Here is a 20,921-nt window from a genome sequence, read left to right as displayed (position 1 = left end):
TGTCCTTAATTTTGTCTTCTTGCCTGCTCCCTTTTATGTTAGGAACTGATAATTTTTTGGGGGTATTCAAACAATCTTAGGCTATTTAGTAGTAGTCTGATTCATTAAGGTATTGGCATTTCTAGTTATTTGAAAACAGTAACATGATGCAAGGAATGCTAGAGAGATTTAAGGGAGACAATGGTAACTTTACAAATGAATAATGAATGCTAGCTCCTAGCTTATCATCAAGAGCGTCTTCAGCTACACTTTCATATTATGAAACTCTGCTTTATGGCAAACGCATTCCTGATGGGGTGAGTTTTCAAACACAGACACCATTTTGCCTGTAAGTAATCCATACAGAAACGACTGCTTGTGCATAGCTTTTTAACTGGATATGGAAAGTTAAAAAAAAAAAGAAGAAAAAAGTTTCTATAGTGACGTATCCCAAGTAAGGCATGTGTACCCTGGAAAGCGGGTGGCTGTACTTTTGCAGAATCATAGGTGGTAGGTGCAGACAATAGATATAGACTTACAAAATGTACTCGTTTAATTTACTTATTCCCATTACTTTTTGCTTTATCTAAGCCACAGAGGGTCAACATCTATGTAAAGATATATGTTGGAGGAGATCATTCTTGTTGAAAAGGAAGAGGCTGAAGAAGGATTGAGAAACAAAATTGGAAGTACTATGGTGGTCTAACCTCGGCACAGTCTGTGTTTGCTGGCTAGTCCCAGGGTCCATGGTGTATTGCACTTGCTGCCCGCCTGATGTAGACCGGCTGCAAGCAGCAGTTGTTTACCTGGGATTACTGGACGTCTGTAGCAGAGGCTGCCCGAGCACCAACAAAGGCCCTGAAGCAGCAAAGGAGTAGTTAGCACCATAGTGAAACACCACCCTAGCTAGCAGATTTGGCAGATCTGCATTTGCTCTAGGACCACCCTTCCTGTGAAGCTGTGAACTGGATAGCTACACACATTGTGTGTGTTGAGGTGTGTAACTTCGAGGTGTACATATGAGTCTGTGATTTTCAGTAGCTCTGTGTGAATAAGAACAACTGTCGTGCATGCACAGAGATTTTTACAGGATGCTTCCAAGAATCTTGAACAAAAAGGACACAGAGCCAGTGCATATTTCAAAGATATCATCATCTATATGTGTGTTTCTCCTTGCTTGCTACAGTCTGAATTCCTGTAACTAGGAACAATCCCAGTCCAAGAAAGAAAATGAGAAATAGTGCAAATAATGCAGACTCTTTTTTATCATAATGGTCTGCAGATGCCAAATTTAAATGTGCACACAGATGCCACTGAAATTGAGATAGATCCAAACCCGTCTCATGCCTTTAGCCTTGCAAACACTTTCTCTTTTCCCAAGAGAACATGAAATCCCTCACTGAGTATGAGAGATTGTACCTTAAAAATTATTTCAAGTGATTATATTTATAGGCTGTTTATGAGGCTCATTACTATGTGCATGAGCACATAAATGAAACTAGCCTCACAAGAGGCGTTTATCCAAGAACACACAGGATGTCTGCAGCAGAGCCAGGAACCAGAAGATGTCTTCCAAGTGCAGTCCAATATCTTAACCACAATGCTATTTTTGCTTACCTGAGTCCCACTGTACTCCATAGCGACCAGAAATCTTCAAGCAGAGAACTCTGCTCTATCTTTCTAAACAAAATCATGTGTGGCTTGTGTGTTCCTCCCCATTATATTAAAACATCTCAAAAAGAATACGTGCCTGTGTCATCAGTCAAGATCACCAGTTTTAAATGACTGTAGCAAATAGCAATAGGAAACAGAAAGCGTATGTAAAGTAAGATGTTACAGATCTTTTTAAAAAGAGTATCTCATGCTTCAGCTATAAAGAAATATCCTATTGAGAGAAATCCATTACCCAATTTAGTATGGAGGGGATAATCTACTGTGGATGTTAATCCTTTGGAGTCTATTTTAGCTCTCTATTTCGTAAAATTATTGCTTCATTCTCTGATAATTTTACAATTCAGCATCATTAATTTTATATATAGAAAAGGATTGATGGAACTGCTTATTGTTAAGGTTTCCCATCCTTTCCTGTTAAAAATCTTTCTTTTCAGTTGCTGTAAGAGTAGGATTAAGTTTACTGAGCAAGAAGGTTGAGTTTAGCATGCAGGTCTGAGGCATGGAGCAGCACCTGCCTTCCATGGCTCAGCAGGTCTCTGCTGCTGGGATATCCCCAGGGCTCCCTCTGTGCTTCGGTGGGCTGACCCATCGGGGAGGACAGGAAGGTCTTGTGGCTACCGGTCGCTCTCTTAGCTTTGTGGCCAAGGTCTGTTTGAGAAGGAGCTGCAGGTTTTAATGTTGTAGAGGAGCCATATCAGGGATGGCTTACTTGAAGCCCCCAGTTTACATACACGTTGGGACCAGTAAGCACGTGTTTCCTGGTGGAAGCCTGGGCTTCGAGCAGCACTGTGCTATGTGATGCACAGTGTTCTGAAAATGTGGGCCCTTCCTTAAAACATACAGCAAAACCCAGTGCTGACTTTTTAGTTAATTTTGTCTGCGTGTCAGTTACCTATCTGCTAACTGGAAATGAACATAGTTCTCTATCTTCTCAGGTGTTAGGAAGATAAATTTACATGTGTTATAAAGCACGCTGTCACTGTAGTGAAAAACACCTGCTCAAAAGTCTATGCAAACATTAATAATTCTGTCTTCGGAGCAGAGTTTTAATGCTGTACAGTAAATATGGTATGGCATTAAAAAGTGATGAGAAAATAAAATATGAAATATTTTGCCATTCGGTTAGCAGTGCCCAGCCAACACTGAGAACAAGGTAAGGGGCCCTGACATTAGAATTACATGTAATTCTGCAGATTTTATTTTAATGAGGAGGCTCAAGAGGGGAATAAGCAGTCTTAATTCTGGTTCTCCAGAAATTTTAGCTGTTTACTTTGCAACTTGTCTTTTAACATACTTTCTGTTGTGTTATATAAACCAACTGAGGTGGAAATTTAGAAGCTCCATCAGGCTAATGCAGAAATCTTAGTATCATATTCCAGAAATCCCAGGCTTGGTATGACACCTCTTCCCTGGCCAAAAGGCACTGGTATTCATGCTGGCAGGCGTGCAACAACCGCCAGCTCGGAGGAGGAGGCCAGCGCTGGGGGCTGAGCACTGAGGGTATGCTGGAGCAATGTACTAGCCGAGCCACAGGCGCTGTGGCTCCTAGGGGAGCTGGAGCGAGTGGCAGGGTGCAGAGCTTGCAAAGTCTGCTGCTGGAAGTGTTTTTTAATAGCTGGTTCAGGAAACAGTTGCAGTGTTTAAGTTCTGCTGAACTGGGTCAAACTGCTTCCAGAGAGTCCTGTGGGACTGAAGTGTACAATGGCACACTGTCATCTACCGGCCTACTCGGATCACGGGTTACGTGTCTATAAGTGGTTCTATATAGAATGCCGTCCATCATTTCAGTTCAGAGACGGTCCTTTTCAAAGCAGTGTGCTGGAATTTAGAGTCTCTGTTTTCATTCATCTTTATAGGACTTAAACAACTAAGTATCAATACATCACCCGATCCGTTTTGTTTATTTGCCTTGCTGGTTAGCGCTGTTAGAAGGCTAACTCTTGAACTAGGTGTTAGTATGCTTCCTTCATGCAAGGAGGCAGGAACTAAAATGTCGCATAAACTTTGAGATAGAAATTCTGTGAAGTTCACCTACAGCCCATTGTAACATTGAAGAACAAGTGAATGACTTGCCATGACAGTGAGAGCATGGGATCGCTGTCACCTTTCTCTTACAGCCCAGAACTTAATAATGGAAAAGATGAATTCAGAGAGGCATGCAGAGAGGGTCTTTCATTTGCCCTGTCGTTCTTCGCTACTGTTCTCTCCTACTTGATCTCTCACTTTACAGCTAAGACATGTTTTTCTCCTGCCGTTTGAAGAGTGCTGAGTAGAGATTGGCTCTTATCTAATATTATTTAGTGTTAACTCCCCTTTTCCACTCAGAATGCAGTGACTGCTTCAGGGTCATGTGCCTGGAAATGAGAACGTGTGCTTCACAAGTACTCAAGTCTCTGAGCTGCTCCCCCAAAGTGTCTTGCTCTTTACTGCAAACAGTTTTTTTCTTTCATTGCAAATAGAGATCTCAGCTGACAAGAGAACCACCTGCATATAAGCATGCAGGTAGCATAGTGATGGTTGCTACACGGTACACATTAGGATTCCAGTCTGAATGATGCAGATGTTTAGGGACTTGCAGTGGCTTTCAGGTGACCCAGAGTTGCTTGAGTGACAAGGAGTTGGGACAGTCCTATGGGGCATTTATTAATATTACGATACTTTGGAAACAAGAGCTAAAAACTTGCTAAGAGCTGACATTTGCAGCTAAAATATGTAATGCCTGAAGAAATGGAAAAGCAAGCCTTATTAATATTGGCTTTTCCAAGCAGTAAACTTGAAATATGATGATAGTCTGTAAAGCCTCTTTCCAATTAAAAAATATGCCCAGTACCATGTCTAAGCAGGGGTCCAGCAATGAAGGACAGCACATAGAACTAAAGTAATCGGCACAGTGTCAGATGAAAAGGAATCAAGAAAATGCTTGTTGCCATGCTCTTGGCCACAACCCTAACTGAACTATTAAATATTTAATTGTGTCCTGAAGCCTCATTAACTTGGGTTTGGTTGTTAGACCAATGGGAGAAGCAAACTGCAGAATCAAGAAATTTTGACAGAACTGTCATAAACACAGAGGCTTTAAAGCAGACAAACCAATCCCAAGACCTTGTAGTGTGGTCTCAGCTGTTGAGATAGAAGTTATGGATGTGCAGAGAGGAAACAGCCAAATGCACCCCTCACTATCTCCTGGCTGTTGCTCAATGAGGTAATCACTTGCCTCTTCTCATTCCCAGCACTAAAATTTGTTTGAAAGAGATCAAGGAAATATGAAGACTGCAGATGGTGTCTGGAGATTGTTATATATCATTACACAGGCAAAAACAATGTTAAAAAAACATTAAGGTTGCAAAGTCAAGTGTTCAAAAGGTATAAAATTACAGAGTAATGTTTGTCTACATAGTTGTAATGGGCTTCTCTGTGAACGCTCATTATCTTTTTATTATTCATTATAATTATCCCATTACTCATTAACCTTAAATGTGGGATCACATGGAATTTTCCCACTTGTTCTTTTAATTTAATTTATGTGTGAAAAAGGTTTCAGCTTTTAAAAAAAAGAACCTGAAAATGCCATCCTATGGCATATTGACAAATGGATTGTCAGCAAGGTTGAAATCTTTCTATTTATCACAAAGACATGGAGATTCTGGCAGCATTAGATTTTAATTGTCTGTGTGGACCAGTGCTAGAAGGGGCTGGGCTGCTTTGCAGCTGGGTGTAGGTGATTTTTGTTGACAACAGAGAAGTGGTCACCGTCAGGAATTTGGGGTTTATGGCCAGGATGCAGAGGGCAAGGGCTGTCCTCTTCTTTCCTCATACACATCTCTGCCCCCTTCCATTCTCAACCATTTTGGCTCCTCTCTTGTCCTACCCAGCCCCTCAAAGGGCTTTTCCTAACTACCTGCTCGCCATCGCTGTTGCTTTTTCATTCTTAATTTTAGTTGATCCTTAATCTCACGTTCCATTTTGCACAGGTATTTCCAGCTCAGCACTTGATTCTTCTCCACTCTAGACTGTGACACTCACTCACCCGGGGCTCCTTTTACGACACCAGTGCCTTGAGATACTGTCCTCATCTCCGCCTGTAACCTAGGCATATCCCCCTTTGATGCGATGGGCAATACCCGAACAGCACAGCAGTACCATAACTGCAAAACTAATGCGACACCCCACAGTACTACGGGAGCGAGGTGCCAGCATCGCCTGTGACACCTGCCATCCTTGCCTGCTGCTGTGCTGCTCTGCGCAGCTCCGGCTCCTCAGTGCACGCTTCCCCACAGCTAAGGGGGAGGGAGGTGCCGTTCCCTGTCTGTCTGCAGGGGTCTGTGGGAGCTGGGAGGGAAGCAGGTATGGAAACTCCAGGGAGATATTTGCTGTGCGTGCAGGGACTAGGTAATTCCACGTTTCTCATGTGGCTGAATCTGGAAGTTTTTCACAAGCAGGGCAAAAGGCACCTCCCTAGCAGAAAGAGTCACCCATTTGGCCAGATTGCCCCTTCTTCCACATCGTGTAAGAAACCACGCCTGCCTTTGGGCTCCTTCCAGCCACTATCCACGGTGAAGAAGCTAGGTGAGCTTGGACATTTTTGCCTACATTTAGCACCGCTTTATTCAAACACAGGAAAGAAACCTCCTATCTTTCTTGAGGACTGAGAAAAGGACAAAGAGTTTGGCTGAAATTCCTCACCATGAAGTCGAAGGGAGGATGTGATCTACAGCATGGAAATACTCAGCTGAAATGGCAGAGATCTGACAAACCAGTAGTTCACTTAAATGAAGGTCTGATAGCATGGGAAATATGACACACACGCACCACACCCCAGTGACAGAATGCTACTGGCCCTTCTGATAAAACATTCCAATAAGATGACTAGCACAAAGAAATATCCATTGCTAAAATACAACTCCCATATTAAATGAAATTGAGTTGGCTTTTTTCTCCTACAACCTCTTCACAGTACAGAAACATCTACCTTTGCTTGGTGGGAATGCACCAAATGGCTGAACTGAAAACGGTCTGCAAGCTGAATTTGTGTCAGTATTTCAGCTGGAAAACTGTACCCAAAGATTAATATTTCATTCCTATTCACTTTTAGTGTTTTCTCCTTGTCATTCTTACCCTGTTGTATGTGAGGTTTGCTTTGGCAAAGACTGGTTTTATGTTTTTAAGCTGGTATATTTTGCTGCTGTAGGATCCTGAAAAGACAAGCGTGTTGATGTCAGGGGTGTGCAACTTACGGTTGCGAGGAGAAGGGAGGCTGTGCACACCTGCACCTAGCAGAAACTTTTTTAAATCCCTTTATTGAAAAGAAGTCAGTAATAGATGAGATTGATTGGATCCCTTGTAAGACCCAATTCTTCCCCTATGAATGAACTTAATATCCTCACCTTCTACTATGTTTTAAGCTCCCTAACTCTGTCTACAGCCCTGCTGAGGCACCTTGGCTGATGTGAATTTAGATGTTTACGGCACCCAGTGCTTTCTCCTCCCATCTGCCAGGATGGGTTTTCAGGTTACAAAGATTAGCTCAGTGGTATCTTACCACCCCCTCCCTGCCACCCCCCCATGAATATTTTGGTTCTACATTCAATACACTGCGACACAAGTAAGAAAGTAAGAAAATAACAGTGGAGCCTAAAGCATCTGTGACTGAGAAATCAGGGAGGGGAAAAAAAAAAAGAAGAAAAGGTTAAGAAAAGGGAAGTACTTGTGCTGGCAAGACGGGGTTAGGTGAGGACAAGAACGAAAAGGAGACAAAACGGATGAAGGATTACAGAGTAAAAATGATTTGGGAATAGGAAGTTGGGAGAGGTGAATAGGGTAGAACAATAGGGAAGAGCGTTTGCTGAATGTGAATAGAAATCATTATAAAGTTTCCACTGTCTCCTAATAAAAATACAGTAGCCTTGAGTCCCTGTGCTTTATTAAAAACTCCAGCTGGAATATATAAAAGGCGGCAGGCAAATTATTCTCAAAACAGATAACTTTTAGATGAAGGAGAATATAGAGATTTGATGAGATTTTTTTGAAGGCAAAAGATACTTACGAACAAGACTGAAGAAAAGATGCACTGGGGAGGGGAGGAAGGAAAAGAAAAAAAAAATTGTAGAGGGAAAATCTGAGCTATAATTAGCATTTGCCTGTTTGCAGGAAATACATGATCTCTTACCCAAAGCATTTCTCTGGTACAGGAAAGTGGCAGCCCTAACTCTGTTTTTGTTAGATGTCAGGTATCACCCTCCCTTTTGTGCTGGAAAGTTGACAAGTATAGGATTGGGAGGTTAAACATTTCTACAGTGTGCGCTGTTCAGAATGGGCTTGGTGCTGTTTAATGGACAATGAGCTATACTGCAGCTGACAAAATACAGATTTCCTGAACCAAATGTATTCAGTTCAATACGCTTTCTTTGGTCATGATGGACGGTAATCTGGCGTGACATAAGGTTTGATTTTGCACGGCGGGTTGCATTGGTTCTGTGGTAAATGGAAGCTGTCCATTACAAAAAATGCCATTATTCCTATAAAAGAGTGAGCTGATTTGAAAAAGGGAGAATTGGTTCGAGTCTCCAGCATACCTGCATGAGGAACTTTTTACCCAACTCCCAGTACTTTACTTCTCCATTTGTTATGCATTTTCTCCCTATCTGGGTGAAGCAGAATTCAAGAGCCAGAAATTCCCCCTCTGTTGGGAATCGTTACGCACAGTCTTTTGATTCCATATTTAGTGGACACTTATAATTTTTCTTGTAATGTCACGGGGAAGCTTTACATGTTGATAAGAAGGCACTAGAGGTCCTAGTGAGTGTTTTTATGTGCTTTCCACTTCACTTCCCGATTGTGTTTAGGTGGGAAGAAGAATAGCATTTTGTTGTGGCTGAAGATTACAGTTTCTCATAACCTGTGTTTTTTTCTTTATTTATAAAATACTTTGGACTGAATAGGCTCTGAATTACTGTAGGGCTTGCTGGGACAAGCTAAAGTCCAGTTTGCTTTTTCCAGTAATGAATTTCAATTAAAAACAAACAACTGATGAACACATTCCCCATGAGACTGCTTTAAATAGTGGTATTTCATCTGTATAATTCCTAAACAGTATTTCCCTACATGTGTAGAGAAAAAAGAGAATTATTGCCTAAGGTATTTTTGAAAACATGGTAGTGACTTCTATTGAGACTTTGATTTTTCCTTTTTCAGGGGGACCAAGTAGGGAAATTTCAATTACAGTCAGGTCAAGGCACAATTTGTATGAAAAAATCAAAATCTGAACTAAACTGAAAAAAAGGTCGAGATTTCATCAAACCCATAAAATTTGCAATAGTCATAATGAAAAATTATTTTTAGAAACACTTTTGAATGAAGTTTTGGGCTAAATTGCAAGGGTAATGCCATGTATGTACTGCTCTTTAGAAGGGGGTCTATTAGCAGATGAAATAGAAAGTATTAGCAAAGGCTCCTTCAGGCCTTATTTACAGCCAGCATTAGATGGAGAGTTATTTAGTGGGCAAATAAGCCTGCCAGATATGAAAGAGACAAGAAGAAATGTGTCTTGGCATGCTGGGGAGGATAAGTATGGAGAAAGCAGAAAGTATTATATCTGATACTGATGGAATGTAGCCTGAGATGACCCTTCTATTCTTGCCTATTGTTAACTTTTTCCCATGCAAAAAAATGCCACAGCCTGTGAGTTCTCTAACAGCAGCTGTCTAGATGGTGGAAGAACAAGCTGTTTACATACATTATTACAGATTTCTGATGATGTGTTGTTTTGGTGCCCTCCCAAAATCAAGGTTCCCCTGTGGTACTGTAAAAACATAAGAGATTGTTCTCGCCACAAAGAGCTTCCAGTTGAAGCTCATGAGACACAGCCAGAAGGGAGGGAGAAGGAGAAGTAGTTTGTCCAAGGTCACGACCGTAGGTCAGGGGCAGGACCAGCAGGAAGACAGGACCCAGAGCTCTAGTCTTTTCTGGGTTTACGTAAATAGGGGCATTTACCCACGTAATTGCTTCTGGGTAAGAATGCCCACACGAGGCGTTACATGCGTATAACTCTAGCTGTCAAGGATGCTGGTGCAATTACACTAGTAAACTTTCCCAGGCAGACGAGCCCCCACTCCAGGGCTTTAACTGCGATAGCCCCGTTGCAAGGAAACCTTCTGCCAAGGAATGTTGTTGGAAATTTAGCAAGAGGAAGGAAAGAAAAAACAAAACAAAACAGCCCTCACTTCAATTAGAGGAAAAGATAATTCCTTTCAAGTTGAGAGGCTCAACTCCTGCTGGCCTTTGTTCTTAAGCTTACCCTCTCTGTAATTTCATAGAGCAACTTGAATAATGCCAGTTTGTTCTGTGATTACCCTCAGCTGGAGCACAAAATTAATATCTCACTAAGTAATTCAGTACATGATGGGTGAACATTTAGTTAAACATGCCCTAAAAAGCTAGGATTTTCTGTGCTCACTGGAACTCTCTCAGTGACAATTAATTGCCTGTGTTCGTATGTGTTTATGAGCCTCAGTAAACAGGCAGCATATTTACATCTCCCCATTACCTTCAGAAATAAACTTCCTTAAGAAAAAAATCCCATGTTCCCTGATTACAATCTGATATTAAGTAAACAGAGGGGTGGGGAAAATGACTAGTAAGCAGAACTTTGGAGAGAGGAAGGTGGGAAGCGGAGAATTTTCTCCCACTGAAATTGTACCACGTCTAATGCTGGTAGCATTAAGTTACTACACTGTGAGAGAGAAATGGCCTTGGTTAGTCCTCTTACTGTTTGTGGGTTTGTTTGCCCTTTTTATCCTAAAAGCTTACACTCAATACCAGATGCAATATTTACTAATTTGTGATGTGGAGTTGCTATAGAAAATACCACCTTTCAAAGGCATGTCTTCTGACCTGTGCACAGCCCGGGGGTTTTCTGAAAGCCCTAAGTGACTGATCTGTGATCCTGTTTGAGGGTATGGCAGTGATATGCTACAGCCAATGTTCCTCACCCGTTTCTTCACGTTGCACTTCTCCGCCATTGTGCCGCTTTCTCTCCCCATTAATCTTCTCCGGAACTGGAAGGAAGTACCAGTTCTTCTTGCCACCAGTTATATTTGTTTGCCCTTTACCATGCAGTGAGGGTATGCGAGGAGAGAGGAACCCACTGTTCTTTGGGACAACTGGAGCGTTGCCATTGACTGGTCATGTTACTTAATTCTCTTCCACATCGCAGAATGAATTAACACTTGTTAAAGTGTTCTGAGATGTGTAGGAAACAGACTGCAGAGAAAAGAGTAAGATAATACTATTTACTTTGGTTGTATCCATTAACATATGCAGAAAGATATGCTTTAACGTGTATCTTTGGGCTATCTGTGCAACTGGCTGCTAGTTTCATTTGCCTGTGCAGGTAAGAGATTATACGAGATGGAAAACACAAACAATTTGGTATCAGTGAATGTTCACTGTTGTTCACTTTTCCCCAAAATTTTTCAGTCTGCTGCTCTCTGAAGATTTCATTTAGGATTGGTCCTTTACATAAAAGTAGACCAATGGGAATACTTGAGCCATAGTATTAAAGACAGAAGATAATAAAGTGAAAAATAATGAAATTGAATAATAGATGGATGGCAAGCCTTTGCTGTTGTCCGAAATCTCATACATTAACTCTTTCAGATATACTCTAGGCCAGATGCAGCTCTGCCTAATTATAGACTTCATGGTGCTGTGATGGTTAGTGCTGAAGAGCAGGGAGCAAACCTTCCTGATTTTTCATGCAGGCGGGAGAGCTGTGTGGGTGTGGGGAAAGCCACTCTCGGTGGTGTTTGGTCTCTTGTGAGAGGGAGGACATCTGAAAATGGTGGTGTCCCCCACCTCAGAGAGGTTTTGTCCATCCCAGGCACTTAATGCTGTTGTCATTGAGCTACGTGTTTTGTTCCTCAGTGTTTTTTTTCCCACCTCCTCCACAGTTATCACATGCTTTACTGTTGGTTGCATCAGGATATAGTGCTTGTTAGAAATTCAGTTAGCTATCCTTAGGCAAATGAGCTTGATAAATGAACTATTAAATAGCAAGGCTTTGTGTTCATCAATATAGTTTTAAGGTGCCTGGACTGAAGGAGCTGACAGATCTAGAAATAAAATCAGTATTCTTCTTGTAATCCATTGTAAACAAGCTGTCAAGCATCGCTACGGTCTCCTTTGAAATAGCTTTAATGAGTAAATAGAGAGAATAAAAGCAGAAAGACAGTGTCAAAATGTAAGCCCAAGATAATTGTTGTTTTCTTTTTTTCTTTAACTTATTGTTTTGCTTTAGGTGGTTGGTAGCTGTATTTCTGTTGCTCGGCAAGCAAATTTTCCCTAGTCCTGACTTAGACAATTTTGACATAATTTTGTTAAAAGTTAATACTTCTAGAATATGTATTACTACTTTTCAAGAGCAAGGAGCTAGAAAATGTTTGAATTGCTCCCTGATTCTGAACTCTGCTACCTGTGACTTTAGAAGGTTTTCATAGAATAGGTAAAAAGCTTGTTTAGGAAAAAAAAACAACGTGTAAGTAGGACTGTATTTTAAACAAATAAGAGCCCCAGAATTACATTCTTCTACTAGGGGTCTGCGTTTTTCTTTTAACTTAGTTTTTGTGAATGAAGAGATCTGCATTTTGTGAAAGGTAAAAATACATCCAAACATATGTAATTTCTGTACTTCAGGCTGCCAGGAGAAGCATTCTTTTTTTTTTTTTTTTTTTCTGTTCCTGTCAGTTAACTCCAGTTTCTTACTCAGGGCTTTGGTTGTTGCTGAGTTAATATCCTTTGAATGTATTTGGCTGTCTGGTTTACAGTTGATCTGTTCTCATTTATTTCATTTAATTTCCAAATTTGCCATTGAAGAGATCCTTATTGCTTGTCTGTCTTGTGGATCTTCCCCCAGGTTGGTGACACCAGTGGCAGCAGTGACTTTGCAGGTGCCCTGGGACATGGCTTGCTTGCCAGATTCCCATGAGTGGGCCTGGCTTGGGCTTGATAATGAGCCTCCAATAGGAGGGAAGAAAGTTGTGAAGTTTGCTTGCTGTTGCTCACTGGGATCGAACAGCTTGTCTTTTCTTTTGAGGAACATTTATACTTAACACTCGGTAGGCAAACTGCTATTTCAGTTTGCAAGTGGATTCGGTTATTCAAATGCACAGGCCAGAAAATGAAGGGGATTCTATTTAAACAGTGTGCTCCCGAGTCACAGATGATCTTTTTGATGTCTGTATTTTGCAAATGGAAATTTTCCATTTTCCAGTGCTAGCATTTGTTCAGAGGCTGTGTGCTATCTAAATCTGCTTTTGTGGCTGTTCATTTGCATTTTTGCTATGCTATATTGCCTCCCGTCTTCTCCCCTTGGCCCCCCACTCTTTCATATTGAATTCCTGTTTTTGCTGCCTCCAAGTCCATCTTGCATCTGTGAAGGCTCAATCATGCAAGGTGCTGAGCACTTGGAACGAACGGCAGAGACTGCTCGGCACCTTGTCAGGATTAGAGGTGAAAAGGGAGATCCAAACTATCTGCATATTTAGGACTTTTGCTGGGAGAAAGCAGGAGGAAGGTGGAGCTGTTATCCGCTCAGGTAACACTCTGGCTTCTCCTGCAGCTCCTGACCTTTTCCTAGTTGCGAGAATTACTGGTGCAACTGGCCAGTGCAGCTGACGTGGGGGTGTGTGGTAATGTTGTGTTGAAATTTTATGCTGATGCAAAATACTCACAGTAGTCAGGTGATGTAGCCAAAATGGTCCTTCCTGGACTTCACATGATGGCCAGAGCAAACCTTGCATGTTCAGATAGATCTCTTGGTCAGAATGTGCGGTTTTCAACTTCCTTAGTATTTATTTTTCATTTCACCCTGTACACATAGGTTCTTTCTTCCCCTAAATCTGGTTACATCCACTTCTACATGCAAACTGCTTAGCAAGAGAAACTGCGTTAATATCCTGCGGGAAAAGTGAGAAGGTGGGGAGAGAAGCACAACAACTGAATTCTGGCAGCTGAAAGAACAATCTGAAAGTTGTTGGGCTCAAAGTATCATGTACCATCAAGTAATCACTGTTCACTTCTGCAGATATCAACCCTCAGTCTATTTCACCCTCAGGGAAAGGAGAGTGGGGAGAAAAAAAGAGTGTAAGCAAGCAAGAGTATCACTGGAGTAGCACACGCTACCATGAGAAGCAGCGTATTTAAAAGCTGAGCAGCAATATAAACCATAGGGCTAGGAGCTGGGAATTGCAGCTTCTCCTTCCAATTCCACTCTTTCCTTTGCTGACCCTCTGCTCTGAGCTTCTGAGGGACCATGCGATCCTGGCCAGCTTGGACTTCAGTAGGAACTGAAAATACTCAATAGTGTACCCAGCCGGGCCTTTCTTCTGAATCTATTCTGGCAGGTTTGGAAGCTGGGGTGGTGGCAGCGCTCCATGGTGCTCCTCTGGATGGGCAGGAGCGCCCGGGTCGTGCCTGTGCAGTGCTCTGGGAACACAGCACTAATTTTGCAAGTTTTTTGCCTGAAAGAGGAGGCAAATACCTGCGGAAGCATGGCATGTTCTTCCAATGGTATGGCACAGGGCTGGCACCTAAATACCAATAAATAACGGGTAATGCCTGGTGATGAAAGCCCAGCGTATCCGTGTAGTATAGGCAGAGGCACAGGCTGTATTTTGAGCTTCCCGCACTGCCCACTTCTTCCAGCTGCTTGCTTTTGCTGGGGAGCTAACTGGCTATGGGGCAGCTATAGGAATCCGTAACAACCCCCTCTGCTTACGAGCACAGCAAACTGCCAGAACCAGGCGTGATATTTCCATGTTCCTGTCATGTGCAAGCACGTGCCCACAAACCAAAACACAGCTGGCCAGTCTAATTTTAGCTCTACCAGCCTTGAGAAGTGTCCCTTTAAAGAAACTCTTTTTATAATTCTTTTTCTTTTTCTGAAGCAATTTGGTTGATAATACAGCAGCTGACAATCCTGCTGCAATACTACTGATGATTTAAATAAAAACAAAAAGAAACTGCTGCCCCACATTTCCTCCCCCCCCTAAATTTATAAATAGGCAAAGCCACTGTAGAAAGGCCCAGGAATCTGACGACACGTTAAAGGAGTAAGTGCTCGCAAAAAAAAAAAAAAACAAAAAAAACCAAAAAAACAAAAAAACAAAAAAAAAAAACCAAAGAAAGGAGAAACGCTGGGATTTGTGTACGAGAGGAAACGATTCGCTCTTCACACACTTTCTTACTGATGATTTATAGCCCGTGGTCTTCCCTCGGTTCTCCGGGAGGACGGATGCTCGGGATGGCAGTGCTGCTGACACAGGTCCGGCGCGGCAGGGCTTGCGGCAGGTGTGCGGTGCCGCACCTGGCCCGCACCTGGCCCCGGGCGGCGGCGGGCTGGCCGCGGGGGGGCGGCGAGCGGGGGGCTTGGTGGCACTGGTGTGGCACTGGTGTGGCACTGGTGTGGCACTGGTGTGGCACTGGTGTGGCACTGCGGCGTTCCCGCACGCCCGGCTGACGGCACCCCTAAGTCAGGCCGGGCGCGTTTCCTTTTTACCCTCTTCCTCCATTTTGTTCCAACTTTAAATAAACCGAGTCTTATATAAGCGGTCTAACAAAGTGTGTATTTAATATGTCTGGCCGCGGGTCGCCTCCGCGCCGAGTGCCGGGTGACGGTGCGGAGTAGTTTTCGCGGGGTAGGGGCTGGTGGTGGGGAGCTGCCGACTTCCCTGCTCGGCGGCCAGGCTCCGTGACCTTCCGCTTTTTTCTTGAGGGAGGGGGAGAAAAAAAAAAAAAAAAGCTGCGTTGTGGGGCTTCGGGCTTCTCCCTCCCCCCGCCGCCCCCCCGCGCGAGGGTTTCCCGGGTCCCACGGCCGCTCCGGGCGCTCCCGCCCCGCCGGGGCCGCGGGCAGCGGGGGCCGCGCCGGGGCGCGAGGAGCCGCGGGCGCGGCGGCGGGGGCGGGCGGGGGCGCGAGGCGGCCGCGCGGCCTGCGCCGACCTCCCGGGGGAGCGGCGCGCCGAGGTCCCTCCCACCGGCGGCGCGGCGCGGAGGGGGTTTGAATGAAAGACAGGACGAGCCCTGAGCACCATGTCACTCCGTGAGGGAGGCAGCGGCAACTAGGCTGGGGAAGGCTCTTCCCTCCCCCCCCCCCTTTTTTTTTTCTTTCTTTTCTTTTCCTTCTTTTCTTTATTTTCCCTTTTTTTTCTTTTTTTTTCTTTTTTTTTTTTTTTTTTCGTTCGAAGGGGGGTGGGTGGGGAGCGAGAGGGGAGGGCTCGAGAGCGGGGCGAGCCGAAGAGAGGACGAGGAGAGCGAGCGGGCGGGCGGGCGGCTCTGCGGCGGTTTGGAGTTGCGCTGCCTGCCCGGCTCCTCTCGCAGGACGGTCCCTCCCGAGCGGGCGGCGGGCAGCGCCGGGGGCACGCTGCTGCGAGCGGGGGCGGCGGGCTGCTCCGCCGCGGGCAGCCGGGCAGGGGGCTTCCACCCAGCCAGCCGGGCAGGCGGGCGGCCCCGCGCGCACCCCCGCACCCCCCTCACACACACATATATATGTGCGTGCGGGCGCGTTTTTGGCTGCGCTGGAATTAGCGCGCGGTAGACGGCGAGGAAGTCTCGGCAGCCTCCTCCGTCGCCCGGCGCTGTCAGGAATAGCGGCGTGAGAGGAAGAAAGGCCCTGGGGCACTACACCCTGCCAACGAGTTCCCTGCACCAGCCAGAAGGACTCCAGCTACATGGGCAAACGCCTGGACCAGCAGCCAATGTACCCCCAGTACACCTACTACTACCCCCACTACCTGCAAACCAAGGTAGGGCACGGTGCGGAGCGGCGCGGCGCGCTGCCGCCTCGCCTCGGCTTTCGGCGGGGTTTTTCCGTCGCTTCCTCGGGTTCGGTGTCGCGCAGAGCCGAGCTGGTAGGCAGTAAGCAGGCGTGAGAGAGCCAGGAAGGGTACTGTCTGCCCTCCATTTCTTTAATTTGAATTTATTTGGTTTTTTATCCTTCTCCCCCCGCACGGGTTTGCTGGTGTCGGCTAATTTCTTTTATTGTTTGGGGAGACCGGTGCGGTTAACGCTATCGCGACACCGGGCAGGTAACGTGTTTATCTATGGCACGGGATAAAGACTGCTCTGGACAGCATCACGCACGCAACGCTGTTTTGTTGGCTCTTCCAGTGATCTCGACAGTTTATTCGGAGCTCAAAGGCGTTTTGCTGTTACAAAAGCTGTCTGTGGCAACTCAAACTTTTAATCAGCTGAGGAGGAGATGCTGTGCAGCTCAGAGGAGAGCTCGGAGCTAACTGGCTGTGGATCTGGTGGAGTTTGGTTCAGTGCCTTGCACTGCTTTCAATATTTCATTAAATACTGAGAATGGTACGGCTGTACTCTGTTGCGTTTAGGAGGTCTGGAAATAGACGGTAGCTACTTTTGGAGAGCGTATCCAAGCATGGGCTGTTCCTTTTTCTTTCTGCTTAATAATTCTTAAAATGCCAGCAGACTGGAAAGGAGGCCTGCATCCCACAAAGAGGCTGAGGGAAGGCGATGCTACCTGGCCATGAGTTAGTTAATTAAAGCTTTATTTTTCTAATGCCATTGTATAATAGTCTGGTCTGTGAAAAGATTTCCTGTGTGACCAAGGGACAGTAACAAAAGAAAACGCTAAACCGAAAGTTTGCAAACCCTATTAGGACACTGTATTAAAAAAACCCAAAACAAACAAAACCCAAAACTGTTCTGAAGTGTGACCTCACAGCCACAGATTAACAGTTTCAGTCAATAAGCAAACATCCTTTTTTTTTTTTTTTTTGTGTGTGTGGGAGGCAGGGTGCACACGTGTGTATGGCACTGCATGCACATACATCATGCTTCTGTGGCAGATTTAACACACGGGACATTTGACATGTGGGTCTGTGTGTGGTGAAGTGTCACAGAGGAGGCTGACTTCTCCAGACTTTTGGTTTGAAGCACGTTGATCTGGCTGCAGATCTGAAAGGATAAGTTATATTTCCTTGTTAATAAAAATTACTTTCCCGTTAACGTTTATAGCCGGAGTACTGCATTATATAAATTAACTAATTGTAAGATCTGTGATTGAGGCTGGTTGGAGTTGCGATGGCACCAGAACCACTCAATATGATTACAGCCTTGTAATTCAGGAAAGGGTTACTTCTCGCTTTCTTGCTCTACAGTTTCACGGTACCGTGCAGAATTTTTGGTATAAAATCTAACCTTTTTTAATTTTGTATTTTGGAGTAATTTTTATCGGTTCTTTTTCTTTTTTTCTTCCTTTCAAGGTCGATCCAAATTGCATTTTACCTCTGTGACCATTTAGTGTGTATTGTTGCTGTTGCAGCAGCAGCCCGTCACTAGCCTGACTGCAATATTGCCTATAGCTTTAACTGTTTGGAGGATTGGGGGACGCAGACTGATGCTATTCCTCAAAACCTGGCAAGCCAAGGACATGAAACAATTGATGGTGTTTTTTTGAAAGAACAATAGCCTCGAGTATTGGAGGAGAAATATTGGACATTCCATGCCTTTTACTCACGTAGCTTACATTTTGCTAGTCTTTTTTTTTCTTTCTTCCCCTTTTCGCTTTTTTTTTTAAACTTTGTAAAATAAGCTTTTTGAGAAAATTAACCTTGTATTTGAGCTTAAAATAGTAACAATATATTTTCTGTACCTTGGCTTTTTTTAACCTGATGCTTTAAAAATAAATTAAATGTGTTTTTATAGCCAGTACATAAAATTATCAACCCTGTGAAAAGTCACGTGCATCTGTCTTTGCACACATGCGCTATTACTGTAAAGACAGGTAAAAATTTAAAATCGGTAATACATTTTGTATGACATTCATTTTCTTATTTTCCTTGCTCCACAATTAAGTGCATACATACAACCTAAATAATGAACACATACACACACAGATATATGCATACATTCCCAAGTATTTCTCTTCTATAGACCTGAAGAGTTTAGAGTAGTGCAGACAGGCAGCATCTGGATTTTGTTACCTTAAAGCTAGCCATCAGCTTCTGGGACATTTTAAAGCAGTTACATCCATTGTCTGTCTAAAGCTAATAGTCGGGTAATCAAATAACATTGTGGTGGGGAGCTGTATCTTTTATCATGCCTATTGGAACAGCAAAAATTAATAACCCCCTGTATGATTCCAGCCATCCTGTGAACTTCAGCTTTTTATTTTCCAAAAACTGCTCTTTGTGCCGAGCATGGTAGGATTCAGCTGTACAGAAAGAATGTGTTTTTATGCTTATAGTCATGCACGCTGAGGGGTGTGTGTGCATTCATTTGTAATTAAGAAAGAAGTTCTAGGCTTTCTTACAGCATTTGTGTACAGCTTGTGAAATGCAGAATGGCAGCGTCTTCAATGGGCAAAGTTTGGAAGTTCATGTTCCCCAGCGTATTTGAGGGAAGCGCTGCTTTTGCTTCGCTTGTTTGGTGAAGTTGTCTCGGTTCTTCTTTGAGAAGTACCGCCTAACTGTACATCACGTCCTTCTCGTGGGGGAGCACGGAGCTGCGCAAGATCTCAATCTACAGTCTGTGTTTGTGTCTTCTAACATAGCTAGCACATTGTTGTGCAGAAATGGTGTAAATGAATAGCTATAGGGGTAATGGGATTATAAATAGAAAAAATGGATTCCATATGTTTGTCTGATTGCTTTAAGTTTTTAGTGTTTCGTGGCCTTTTCTGCACGATGAAGCACACGCTCTTATTATTCAATTTACTTGTGCTCCTTCATTATCAGATGCCACCACTGAAGCTAAAACTGTAATTGCATGTTTAGACAAACCCGTTGTCATCCAGAAATTAAAAGGGGGGGGGTGGGGGAAGGTCATTTTTTAGGAGGCAATTGGAAGGAATTTAATATGTCTCTTAAGGACAAGCACTGAGTCTGAGGAAAGACGTAACCTTATTTTTCTCATTTTGGCATGACGCTGTCTGACAACTGCAGTTTGAAAGTACGGTGTTGCAACTTCCTTAGGCATGTCCTGAGAGCAGGGTCCAGTTGTCCTAGGAGTTTTTTTCAAATAAACATTTTTGGTTACTCTTGTAAGTGAAGGATAGTCTTGTGTTCTTGCTGCAAAGAATAGTGCACAGAGGTGGTTCAGCTCATATGTATCTGATGAGAATCTATAGTAGTTTTTTATTTTGAGATGTGATTTTCCTTAGTTGAATCCTTGCTGATGGTGTAACTATGTAAACAACTGGATTACAGGAGTATGTTGTAAATTGTCACAGATGAAACGATAATGATGCCAAATTTTGCATTGTGGTTCTTACATTTCTCTCTTTAGTTTCTTGGTTGCCAAAGCAAATTCTTTTCTCTTTGCTGTTTTGCACAGAGGAAGGCAAAACTAAGCACCACAAAATACTGTGTAATGATAAGCAAAAGGAGGAAAAAGTGTTAACTACTTGAATATATTTAAAGGAATCTCTTTAGTAGATGCTGTGTTTTATCTTTGTCCTCTGCAGCTTACAATTAGACCTAGCGCTGGGGTAAGCTTCCTCTGCAAACAGTTTGCTGAAAAAACCTGAATCACTTGGGTAGAAAGGACAAGGTGTCACAGTTACCTGCCAACAGGAATTGTGTGGTTTATGGTCGCCGTACCTGCATTTGGAGTAAAAATATGCCACTTCAGCAGCTATTGCCGTGTGATTTGCTTTCATGCATTCTCCAGATATTTCCTACTTATTAGTCATGGTTCGGGTTTGGTAGTTTTAACTCTCATGGTGTTGGCTCTGCTACCCCATCAGAAGGCTGAAATACTGCAAACGGAGAGGCAGTGTTTACTGTACCCACAATACCTCTTCATCTCTGTGTGCCTGATGCACGTGTGAGCACACGCAAAAGGAAGAAGTGTGATTTCCCAACACCTATGTGAACAAAATCCTGTCTCTGTGGATGTGAGAAATGTGTAGACTGGCCCGCAGGCAAGAGTGGCTTAAGAAGCATGTCTGCGAAGTGACAGATAGGTGCCCCAGCTGAGGAAAAAAAACAATTTGGAAATTCAAACAGGTGTACTCAGAAGAGTTTTAGCTTGATGAAGTAATTTTGTAGGTACATGTTTGGGTGAGTGTGTGTGTTTTGTTATGATTTCTTTTTGCCGTTTTTACGGCATCCTTTGGCACAAAGGAATTGGGGACCTCTTTCAGTTGCGTGCCACGAGCATGCCTGCCTCCTTGCTCCATCAGCCTCTTTTAGAAAGCGTATTTTTGGAGTCTGCACGAAGCTCTTGCCTCTCTTCACCTTGTACCTACCAAT

At 43.7% G+C, this 20,921-nt stretch overlaps 1 protein-coding gene across 9 annotated transcripts in view; it reads left to right on the top strand.

Annotated features, from left to right (window-relative positions):
• Positions 1–20,921, top strand: part of RBMS3 (RNA binding motif single stranded interacting protein 3) — a 719,039-nt gene that overhangs the window by 252,150 nt on the left and 445,968 nt on the right. For 2 of the 9 annotated variants that reach the window (XM_040589735.1, XM_040589734.1), the window contains exon 1: positions 15,918–16,448. The exons of the other annotated variants lie outside the window; for them this stretch is intronic. In XM_040589735.1, coding sequence (XP_040445669.1) covers positions 16,374–16,448 — 75 coding nt within the window. In that variant the 5' untranslated portion in view covers positions 15,918–16,373. Of the gene's footprint in view, positions 1–15,917; positions 16,449–20,921 lie in introns of those variants that run through there. 9 annotated transcript variants of the gene reach the window in all.

This window comes from Falco naumanni, chromosome 4, assembly GCF_017639655.2.
Source record: "Falco naumanni isolate bFalNau1 chromosome 4, bFalNau1.pat, whole genome shotgun sequence".
Classification (NCBI taxonomy): Eukaryota; Metazoa; Chordata; class Aves; order Falconiformes; family Falconidae; genus Falco; species Falco naumanni.
Note: the sequence above shows the minus strand (reverse complement) of the source record. Positions and strands in the feature narration are given on the sequence as shown.